Consider the following 12,718-nt stretch of genomic DNA (forward strand, 5'->3'; position numbering starts at 1 on the left):
CAAAGCATATGTTCAAGCAAATAAACAAAACTTACATTGCTCTTATTCCAAAAAAGAAAAAAGCAATTTGTGCAGCTGACTATAGACCAATTGGTCTTTGTAATACTTCTTACAAGATCATATCAAAAAATTTGGTTAATAGGATGAAGCCTCTTATGAGCAAGATCATATCCCCTTATCAAGCATCTTATGTTTCAGGTAGGCTTATAAGTGATAACACTGTGATTGCACAAGAGATAATTCACTCTATGAAAAGGAAAAAAGGACATACTGGTTGGTTAGCTCTTAAACTGGACATGTCCAAAGCCTTTGATAGGATTGAATGGAATTTTCTCATCAAGGTTCTCATATATTTTGGTTTCAATGAAGATTTATGTGATCCCATCTATCAGTGTATAAGCACAACTTCCTTTTCTGTGATGCTCAATGGTTCTCCATGTGAAGAGTTACATCCAACAAGAGGTATTAGACAAGGAGATCCCTTATCTCCTTATCTGTTCATTTTGGCTATGGAATTTCTCTCAAGACATCTCATTGCTGCTCAACAAAACAACTTCATCAAAGGTATTAAAGTGGCTGCACATTCTCCAGCCATTAATCATTTGTTTTTTGCAGATGATTTCTTGATATTCACTCAAGCAAATCTCTCCTCTGTCAACAGTATACTTTAATTATTGCAAGAATTCAGTTCTCAATCTGGGCAATTCATCAACTTTGAGAAATCTTCAGTCCACTACAGTAAATACACAAGTCCTGACACAGCTGATTTTCTCACCAACTTACTTGGTGTTAAAAGAATGTCTTCTAAAGAAAGATACCTTGGCTCTCCTCTGATTCTTGGGCATTCTAAACAAGAAGATTTCAAAGTAATTGAGGAAAACTTCAAGAACAGGTATACTTCATGGTCTTCAACTTCTCTCACTCAAGTTGGAAAAGCAACTATGATTAAGCATGTATTAAATATTATTCCCATCTATCAAATGGGCACCTTCAAGTTACCTACACAACTTCTGGATAAACTCATAGCAATTCAGAGAAGGTTCTTCTGGGGGCATAACTCTAATAGAGGCTCTAATCCAATTGGTTGGCAAAAAGTTTGTAAAACTAAAGAAGCTGGTGGTCTAGATTTTCGAGATTTGGAAACTCTAAATCTAGCACTCCTTACTAAGTTAGCTTGGAGGCTCTGCAATAATCAAGATACCTTATGGGGACAAATCATGGAAAGTAAGTACTTCATAAGTGGTGATATCCTACATCAAAGACTGGAAGCTAAAAATTGTTCTTATACATGGAATGGCATCATTAAAGGTATGAAGATTGTTCAACAAAAAATTTTCATGGGAGTCAACAATGGCAGAAGAACAAAAATTTGGCAAGATAAATGGATACCAGGACTCCTTGTACCACCTTCTCCAATTAATGACTACTTCATATTTTATCAGACTATTGAAGAACTTCTCATTCCTAACACTGGCTTTTGGAATATTGATCTTCTGAGCACACTGTTTGCTCCAGATGTTTCATTAAAAATACAAAGTATAGTTCTGGATGTCACTAAAGAAGATGTGATGCTATAGATGCCTGCTAAAGATGGGGTTTTCTCTGTCAAGAGTACTTACAACATGCTTTCAAGAACAATACAGCTCCACAAATCAATGACAGAATTATTCAACCGACGATCTGGAAGAGTTTGTGGAAAAGTAAAGTTGCCCACAGAGTCAAATTGTTTGCATGGAAATGCCTTCATGGAATTCATTCTACCAGAATTAAACTGGCAAACTACAACAGAGATATCGATACACATTGTGGTATTTGTGGTAATGCTGATGAAACCATTGAGCACTTGCTACTTGACTGTGAGCACTCTAAAGCTATCTGGAGAGATCTTAATATTAACGTTGATTTGTCTGCGGATCACAGTATAAGTATCTCTAAATGGGTCGAGAGCTGGTTTTCATCTCCCTTAATCTTCAACAACAAAAATAAGCTCTATACTTTAATGATAGCAGCTTGGGTTATATGGAAAGACCGATGTGAAGCAGTATTTCAGGGAATCACTCTTAACTCAGCTAATTATGTGCATAAAATCCATTTCATTTGCATTCCTGCTCTCCTGACAATATCATGTCTATCTCTGAACTTTATGCATTTAAGCCTTCACACTGGAAGCCACCTGATGTTAACTATTTTAAGTTTAATGTTGATGCCTCATTCCAATATGATACTAACCAATCTGGCACGGGTATTGTAATCCGTGATTCTACAGGTGCATGCTCAGGGATCAAAGGGAGCTACTCAAATGGAGTTCTAAGTCCCGAATCTGCAGAATGTTCGTCCATCCTAGAAGCACTACAGTGGGCAACGGATATGCAGATCAACAACATTATCATTGAAGCTGACGCGATGTTGGTCATTCAATCAATTAAAGAGAATAAACTTCTCATCCGGTGGGAAAACAGAAACATTCTTAAAGCAATTAAACGCTTAAGTTTAAGTTTTAATTCTTGTCTTTTCAATTATATCAGTAGAGATGATAATCAAGTCGTAGATTATATTGCGAAATCTGTGAGAGAAACAGCTACGCCTGTTTTCTCCACCAGTTTTTTTGATGAACAAATTTGTAGCTTTCTGGAGAGGGACCTAAACAACCCTCCTATTTAATCCAACAATTCATTTTTATCAACAAGAAAAACCACAGTTAACTCCCCCGGTTAAAGAGAAATCCAAAATCTATTATGTTTACGGCGTATAAATCTATCTTTATCATTTTGCCGGCAAAATGCCATCAATCCTGAAGTTGAAGAGCAGGAAGTAATACTATCATTTACCATACCATGAAAACAAAAACGAGATACTTTAGTATCATATTACAGTTGCATACAAGTGACGAAAACATAAATGGAAGTCAAGCACCAAAGAAATCACACGAACCTTTATAAGAATTCTTACTGGACCACGCTACATTCTACACTGTACCAGCATTAGATCGACAGCTAATTGAAAGTCAAATTGATTGGTAACAAACATTACTTTGCTGGGGCTTGTGCTCTCATTACATACTCATATACAGTTTGGTTTCACAGACTCAGCCAGTATAGTTAGCTAAACCATTCATGATATACGAAATTACAGATTCATCTTCAAAGAATGATTCAAAGTACTTGTTCCCTGAAATAAGATTCAAGGAATCGTTAAACAATATTTAGCTGCAAATCCACATACTCTAACCTAAAAAAGCACCAAGAATACTTCTCATGCTTCTAACCTAATACCACTTGTATTCTTAATTAGTAGACACGTTGAAGTTTTCCTCATCCTTAATATTTTTCTCCCATTAATGCATCATTGTATTAAAAATGGAGGTCATAGTGGTCGATAAGTGAGCCAATACAGCAAATAAATATGGCAGTCAGAAGCTTTGGATTTCCCTTGAAAATAGTCGTAATAGCGGAAAGAAATTTGACTTCCTCTAGAAATACGGTGACAAAAGGTGGAATCGATAACTATGGTTTAGACAGTAGTTTAGTGACATCATTAGATGCCAAATGTTAGACATTCATGCTGCTAGATCATACTGCTAGAGCAAAATACTTCCCTAAAAATTGCGTGTAATTTTGAAACACAAATACAAGATCGGAGAGGTCCACTTTGATCGACCTAGCCAATTATGAATGGTGTTCCTCATTTCTGATTAAAGCATCAGAAGCTAAGTTCCTACTGCAAATGTTAGAAAAAAAAAAGAAAATCAAACTTCTCACTGTATGTAATTTGCCTAAGTTGATTCTCATCAACCTAGCCTATTTTTAAGGACAATTTGGGCATTACCTCCCCAAAAGACTATTGATAGAATAAGCTGAACCAAAAAACCTAAGTATGAATGGACAGTTGCCAAACTAGTATATCCCCATTTTCCAAACTAGAATTTCTGGTTGCCAAACACCATCACAAACTTTCTTTTGAGTAAGCTGCTGTCAGGTACTGTAGTAAAATGATAGTCATTGGGTGACGATGCTAGTGACCTTGTTTGAAACTCTTTAACACCAAATTCCATTTCAAAAAAATATATATATATTTACAAGTCACAGGACTAATCAAACACAATCAGCGCGAAGTAGCACACCAGATGCATATGAAGGACGGTAGATATTGAAATACTATGTACAATGGAGAACATTATACAGACAACAATTGCGTGTCTAGAATTTCTTGAACATTGAAAACATAATGTTGAGATTATTAGTCCCACATTGTTGGACAATCTAAGATCCTGAGACCTTAGGGCCTCTCCCCTCATTCCCAATAACGCTAAACATGAACGATTATAAAAGAAAAGTTGTGTGTCTAGAATTTGTTCAACATTCAAAACATAATAACGAAAAAAAATAGTACGTCATTAGATAAGCAAAAATATTCTCAAACACACACAAAATCTCAAGATTTAAATCCTTAGCCATCATCATTCATTTTACTTACCCTTATATTGTAGTCTTCTCCTGCATTTTTTGACACCAAGAGCTTTCAGTGAAATGAAACTGTTAATGTGAGGAGTTGCTTCATAAGAATTCAAAGAGACTTTATAATCATCTTCACCCTTACTAAGTTTTTCAAGTACTGCAGTTTTTGGATCGTAACAAGAGACAAATTCACGATCCTGCCAAAATAAAACCTTGCCTTTCGTGGTAAAAGCAAGTGGAGTAAGACTGATGCTAGTTTCAGCTTGCACAGTAAATTCCTTGTTCCAATTACAAGTTCCATTTTGTTGCACGTTTATGTCATTGTTCTTTTTGAGTAACCATATGTCGACATGTGTATTTTTATTCATTTTGTCTGATTTGTGATGAACAAAACATAACCAGTTTCCAAGCACGGAAAGACTCTTACCACAAGTACTGCCTTCTACAAGAGGTGGTGAAGGTATATAATGGAATTCGTCATCAGCTAAGTTGAAGGCAACAATCTTTGACGCATTATCCAGCCAATGTATATCTCCATTTACAAGAACACCTTTTGAATACCGACAGCCATTATGAAACAACGGGTAGGGGGTTTCTTTTTCCGCCGTCCATTTATTACTCTCACTCCCAAGAGTATAGACCTGAAACCACCATCTGCGATCACCTAAATGTTTGTAGAATATTCTAACAACTTTGTACTCATCGGTTGAAGGACTGTAACCAAACCCACACTTCATCCGAGATGCACCACCTTTGTCTTCACTCGTGTATCTAGGAAGATAAACATATTCTCTGGTGACAGGGTTATATATGTGAATAGGGTCATTCAATCGATGGTGACGAATGGTAGAACAAATCAAACCATTGCACGAATTAATCGTGGAGGCATCCCCATTAAAGTTATTAATGGGAGGAATGTTGATCGTTTTACATTTAACTGCATACGCCTTCTTCTCAGTATCCATATTGCATTCAACAAAGTGAAGTCTAGCGTCATGCGATTCATAGTCGATTCGTTGTAAGCAAAGAAACCCCAATTGAGCAGTATCACATGCATTAGTTGAAAGATCCTGAATGTCATCCTCGTCAGGTTTCTGCAGCATTAACTTACGGCGAGCAAGATGCATTCGAGCAAAGGATGGATTCTTAATGAGATTGCGCCATGGTTTGCAGAACAGTTTGCAATCTAAAACTGAATCAACATCTAAACGAGAAAATACATTCCATGAAATATCGGATGGAAGATCGTTCATACCCATCATATTGCACCAAAACTTCCAACTTTGAATTTCAGATTCAGTGAGGGAGCCAAGAATCCGAACCTGGATGGACAAAACACGAAATGAGAATAAGATGTCAGGGACAAAATATGCATAAATGATTACGTCAAAAAGGGATTAAGATCACATAAAAAAGAATAAATATAAAAGAAAAAAAGAAAAGAAACAACTGACCTAGTTACCTCCTACTCAGTTATCACTTACAGCTTAGAATCACAAACCTTTTGGGAGAAATTTAATGGGTTCTCCAATCTCAAAAACAAAACTCTTCTACATTCTTCTGCATTAATTATTTTTATTCCATTTCTCTGACTCCTTTTTCTATCTTCATCTGACTATTCTTTTCCTTCGTAATTATCGAAGCTTAATTTTTTGTGCGAGACTCCTTAAAAATGAGACCTAAAAGAATATGAATGAGCTATACTTTGACGAAAATTCCAACAGCCAAAATACCCTCTAAGCACTTTCAGTTAACGTGACATCTACACGCCTTTATCTGTACAGCATGTGATTTTGATGTTAATCTTTGACACTTGTCTCGGATTCCTCAATACAGCATGTTTCACTCCCATGAATAGACTATAGAGATGATCATTTGTCTCGAAAACATGGTGCATGCAATGAACGAGAAAGATGTCAAACACAAAAATAACATCGAACACATGGATGGTGGGCTAATACCACTTTTTTTTTCTTTTCTTTTTCTTTTTTTTTTGGCAAAATACCATCCAAATTAATAATAAAATATCCAAAAAAATAAAAAAAAAACAAGACTAAAAATAGTACATCATCTTCTCTGCCCTCTTCATTAGAGAATATGGGAACTTGGGTTCTCAATTCTCCAAGGTTCTATAGTCTCAAAAACAAGGTTTTTGTTAACTTGTATACCTGTATACATGTTAAGGTTTAGTAAAGAATTATTTTATTTCACTAAAAATTGTATATTTTTGTCTTATTTTACTAAAAATTGGTTTTTCTTGCATGAAAAACAACAAACTTTTTCTCAATGCAAATAATTATTGTTTTCAATGTAATAAAACAAACAAATCTTGTTTCCAATGCAAAAAATAGTTGTTTTAACAAACCTTAACATGTATACAGGTATATAAGTTAACAAGACCCAAAAACAAACTTCTTTCTGAATTTGTCTTTATCATTCTTTTAATGAAGTACTTTCTCCGAGCAACCGTACCGTTTCGTGTTCCAATATGGCAGAGAGTAAAAACTTATCTAATCTCATCAGCCACCGCCCACCGTGTTTTATAAGCATAAAAAGAAACAAAAACGGTGTTTAAAAAGAGGTCATAGTATGCTCTGAAGCACAAATTTAATTTTGAAGGAACAAATGACAGCTATTATTCTTTTCCAGATTTAGTTTAACAAAGAGCAGATACATAAGCAGGGTTCCATATACTGATACATAAGGATGAGAATGACGACAACGATGATATGAGATCCATTCAAGCAGATCATCACATTATACTTGGAGTACATATTACGTGCCGTTAGAGAAAATTAATACTCATATGCCCCCGTTTGGCAACCAACGACTAACAATGCGATATGATATCCGGAAATGTGCATGAACGGAATATATACTGCATGCCGAGAAAATATATGCATGGAGTATGTATTGATATCGATAGACACGCACATTGCCAGAAACTGGAATCTTAAGAGTTTTGGGATCTACTGGTTTCCTGATCCAGAGCACTGTCATATTTCTTTATAATTGGATTAAGGTCAGTGGTGTCAAATAAACAACAGAAAACAAGACTAAATAACAAATACCAATATTTACAAGTCACGGAACCGATTCCACACAAACAGTGAACCAGTATCCAAATGCATAAAATGTACGGCACATATCGATATACTATGCCAAATACAGAACATAATAAATAGATGACAAAAATGCTAAACAATAAGCTTTGAGTCCAGATTTTTCTTTAAACATTCAAACATAACAATTAGAAAACCCGTACATCATTAGATAAGTAAGAGCATTTCCAAAACACCAAAACTCATGATCTAATTCTCAGCAATCGTTTTACTTACGTAACTTACCCATATATTGTAGTCTTCTTTTACAGTTTTTGACACCAAGAGCTCTCAGTGAAACAAAGTTGTTAATGTGATGAGCTGCTTGAAAAGATCTCAGATCGGCTTTATCATCATTTTCATCCTTGCTAAGCTTTTCAAGTATCGCAGTTCTTGGATCGTAAGAAAAAACAAATCTATAATCATGTTGTCAAGATTCAGATTGTGTGAAGCTTACTGTGTCTGAGTGAATGTCTGAGTCTTAATGGTCTGACTGTAAGTGTGTGGTTTACACATTTTTTCTGTTTAGTTAATAACTGTTTTGACAGCCTGTATTGTTTGTTTCCTACAGTGCCACAGAGTCTGTCTGTAACAGCCTTATAAGGCTTTCTCTTCCTTCTGTAAATCTTTATCAAAAACTTTAATAAAAGATTTACCTCTTATTCATCTCTAAAATCTTTCATGGTATCAGTCTTCTAAGGAAGATCTTGATTCTTTTATCTTTTGATCCAAGATTTCTAAACTTTCCGCTGCAAATTCTACTACGGCTTAAAAATTCTGGCATCAAACTCTGAAAAAAAAATTTATATCATTATCATATGATTTCTAGATCTACATTCTTTTCCAAGATTTGATTTAATTCTTATACTTCTCTTAATAATGATGTCTTCTACATCTTCTTCATTACCTTTTCAGAATATCACCAATTTTGTTTCTGTAAAACTCAGAGAAGATGGTTCAAACTACCTCATCTGGAAAAATCAATTTGAATCAATTCTCATCACCACAGATTTATATGAGTTTGTTGATGGAACAATAGCTAAACCACATGAAACAATAGATCTTGATGGAGATATTTTTTCGAATCCGATGTTTCTTAATTGGCGTAAGATGAATCGATTTATAATGTCATGTTTGAATGCAACATTTGATGAAACGATTTCTCGTTGGATTATTGGCTTTTCTTCTGCAGGAGAGATTTGGGTTTATTTGGAGCGCAAATTCATTCAGAAATTCTCAGCAAAGAAATCTCTTCTGGGAAGTCAACTCCATTTGATCAAGAAAGGTACTAATAGCATTTCAGTTTATTTTGATAATTTGAAGGTCATTACTGATTCACTTGCTGCAATAGGAGAAATTGTTGATGAGTCTGATATTGTCATGTATGCTCTCATGGGATTAGGGAAAGAGTATAGACAGTTTGTTATTTCTGCTCATAATAGAGAGACTGAATTTTCTTTGCAAGAACTTGTCTCAAGATTACTACATCATGAGCAATGGCTCCAAGCAGAGAATATTGAGTCTTCTTCACTTCTTCATTCTCAGAGTTCTGCTTACTATACTAAGCATCATAATTCTCATGGTGCATCTACTTCAAAGTCTCAGTCTAATTCTAAGTGTGTATCTACTTCAAAGTCTCAACCTGAGAATCATCAAGATAAGACTATTGTACATGATTTTAGTGAACTAGAATGTCAAATCTGTAAGAAGACGGGACACACAACAAACAGATGTCATTTTAGGTATATCCCTAATAAAGCCTCAAATAATACCAAAAAGGACAAGTCTGCTTTTGGGGGTTCTTCCAATACACTTCAATAGGCTTTTTCCTCAATTCAAGTTAATTATGTTTCAGTGTCTAGCTCAGATCAAAATGTTGCTTCAGTCTGGTTACCTGATTCTGGTGCCACTAGTCATTTGACTAAAGATCTACATCTATTGGGAAATACAAAATTATATGATGGTACAGATAAAGTGATGGTAGGAGATGGTACATTGTTTCCCATTGAGAAAACAGGCAATGTTATTCTTGACACCAATTCAAGTCAATTTCATCTTGATGATGTTTTGTATGTGCCTACTATCAAGCAAAATTTGTTGTCAGTTGCCAAGTTTACCAAGGATAACAAGGTCTCGGTGGAGTTTTTTGATTGGAGTTATGAAATCAAATGTGTGAAGACAAGAAAAATTCTGGCTGAAGGAAAAATTAAGAATAATTTGTATCCTATGGAGGGTCTTACTTCTTTTGCTTTAACTGCAAGTACAATATCATCAACTACTTCTATCTAGCACAATAGATTGGGTCATACATCTGATTTGGTTCTCAAAAAGATTGCAAGTATTGCTTCTCTTCCAGCTCTGACTGCCACTGGTTGTTTGTGTGAAGCCTGTCAACAAGGTAAAAATAATAAACTACCATTTTATGATTCCAAAAGAACTACTTCTTCTCCACTACATTTGGTGCATTGTGATATTTGGGGTCCAGCTCCAGTTGTGTCATCTTTAGGATTTAAGTATTATATCTTGTTTGTGGAGACTATTCAAGATATCACTGGATTTATCCTTTGAAAAGTAGAGTTGATAGTCTGTCATGTTTTCAACATTTTAAAGCTACTTCAGAGAATATTTTATCTTCTTCTATAAAATTCTTTCAATGTGATAATGCTCTGGAGTTAGTAAAAGGTCAGTTCAAGGATTTTCTGGATCAAAGTGGGATAGTCTTAAGAGCTTCTTGTCCTCATATTCATCAGCAAAATGGCTTGGCAGAAAGGAAGCACAAACATATTACAGAAATGGGTAATACTTTATCCTTTCAAGCTTCTCTCCCAAAGCATTTATGGTATGACTCCTTTTTGACTGCAACTTACATTATCAATAGACTTCCTACTAAAGTTTTACACTTTCAATCTCCATATGAAGTCTTATTCAACACATTACCATATTACTCTTTCTTTAGAGTCTTTGGGTGTTGTTGCTACCCAAATTTAGAACCTTATAGAGCTGATAAGTTGAGTCCTAAGTCTGCCAAGTGTGTGTTTTTGGGTTACAGTCCCATTCATAAAGGATATAAATGTTATGATATGACTAGCAAGAAGACATATATTTCTTTTCATGTTAATTTTGATGAAGATCACTTTCCATTTGCTGATACTTCTACAACATCACCTATTTCAGACACTATTACTTCTTCAAATGAAACTTCTACAACATCATCTACTTCTGACACTATTACTTCTTCAAATGATACTTTTATACCTTCTACTGCTCCATTTTCTACTATTCATACTAGATCCAAAGCTGGGATTTCAAAGTCAAAACCACTACCTTCTGATTTTGTTTCACATTGTATGATCAAGTATCATATTCATGCTGCTTTTCAAGCTTCTATATCAGATTTAGTGGAACCAAAAACTTTCAAGACTGCAGTTAAACATCCTGAATGGTTAAAAGCAATGCAGGATGAGTACTTAGCTTTGCTTGAGAATGGTACTTGGATTTTAGTACCATATGATCCATCTTATAATGTACTTGGAAATAAATGGGTCTATAAGATTAAGTTGAGAGAAGATGGTAGTATTGAAAGGTTTAAGGCTAGACTTGTAGCAAAAGGCTATAATCAGCTTGATGGAGTAGACTTTTTTGAGACATTTAGTCTTGTGGTGAAAGCAACTACTGTCAGGGTTATTCTTACATTGGAAATCTCAAGAAAGTGGTCTATTAGGCAATTAGACATCAGCAATGCTTTTTTACATGGTTTTCTTGATGAAGATGTCTACATGATACAGCCTAAAGGTTTTGAAGATGCTCAACATCCAGACTATGTATGCAATCTTAAGAAAATTTTATATGGACTCAAACAGGCACCTAGAGCCTGGTTTGAGAGACTTTGTGGCTCCTTGATAGAATTTGGTTTCTCCAAATCAGAATGTGATCATTGTATGTTTCTTTATCAAATTGTAACAAAAATGGATGTGATCTTACTATATGTTGATGATATTATTCTGACAAGTTCTTCTTCAACACTGGGTGATCAGATAATTTCTTTTCTCATGAATATCTACCTAGTAAAAGATTTGGGCCCTTTACATTATTTCTTGGGAATAAAAGCCACCTTTCAGAACAACTCTCAACAACTGATGCTGACACAAAAAAAAAAATACACACTGGAATTATTACAGAAATATGATCTTCTGAATTGTAAACCCTCAAAAACACCAGTTACAAAGGGTCCAAGATTGTCTATATTTACTGGTGTGTTCTCTTGTCAGATGCTACTGAATATATAAGAATGGTAGGGGCTCTACAATGACAAGACCTGACATCTGTTACAGTGTGAATTATGTTGCACAGTTCATGCAGTCTCCAGCTGATAAACATTTACTGCTGGTGAAAAGAATACTTAGGTACTTGAAGGGTACTATTGGGACTGGAGTTTTGCTCTCAGCTGGTGATATTAGTTATATCTCTGCATACTCTGATTCAGATTGGGCAGGGTGTCCAGATACAAGAAGATCTACTTCTGGAATGTGTGTCTTCTTAGGATCATCTTTAGTGTAATGGTCTTCAAAGAAACAACCTACTATATCCAAATCTTCAGCAGAAGCAGAATACAAGTTTCTAGCTCTTGCTGCAGCTGAGGTAGTATGGCTTTCTTTTCTCTTAACTGAGATGGATGTCTCTATCAATATGCCATTTACCTTGTTCTGTGATAATGTGTTTACAAATAGTTTAGCTACCAATCCAGTGTTTCATGCCAGAACAAAACACATTGAGATTGACTACCATTTCATTAGAGAATTAGTCAGTTCTGGTTTTCTGGAGGTCAGCTATGTTTCTTCTGCAAATCAGTTAGCTGATCTTTTTACAAAGGGATTAGTTCATTGTGTGTTTCTATCTTTGGCTGGCAAGCTGCTTTGCTTACATAAGTATCAGCTTGAGGGGGGATGTCAAGATTCAGATTGTGTGAAGCTTACTGTGTCTGAGTCTTAATGGTCTGACTGTAAGTGTGTGGTTTACACACTTTTTATGTTTAGTTAATAAATGTTTTGACAGCCTGTATGGTTTGTTTCCTACAGTGTCACAGAGTCTCTCTGTAACAGCCTTATAAGGCTTTCTCTTCCTTCTGTAAATCTTTATCAAAAACTTTAATAAAAGATTTACCTC

General features: G+C 35.2%; 2 protein-coding genes across 2 annotated transcripts; one reads left to right on the plus strand and one right to left on the minus strand.

The window, feature by feature from the left end:
• Positions 1–797: 797 nt before the first annotated feature.
• Positions 798–1,577, plus strand: LOC113351902 (uncharacterized mitochondrial protein AtMg00310-like). Its single transcript, XM_026595809.1, has one exon. The coding sequence runs from the start codon at positions 798–800 to the stop codon at positions 1,575–1,577; it is 780 nt and encodes a 259-aa protein (XP_026451594.1).
• A 2,888-nt stretch (positions 1,578–4,465) lies between these two features.
• Positions 4,466–5,713, minus strand: LOC113351903 (F-box protein At3g07870-like). Its single transcript, XM_026595810.1, has one exon. The coding sequence runs from the start codon at positions 5,711–5,713 to the stop codon at positions 4,466–4,468; it is 1,248 nt and encodes a 415-aa protein (XP_026451595.1).
• Positions 5,714–12,718: the final 7,005 nt, after the last annotated feature.

This window comes from Papaver somniferum, chromosome 2 (genome assembly GCF_003573695.1).
Source record: "Papaver somniferum cultivar HN1 chromosome 2, ASM357369v1, whole genome shotgun sequence".
Taxonomy (NCBI): Eukaryota; Viridiplantae; Streptophyta; class Magnoliopsida; order Ranunculales; family Papaveraceae; genus Papaver; species Papaver somniferum.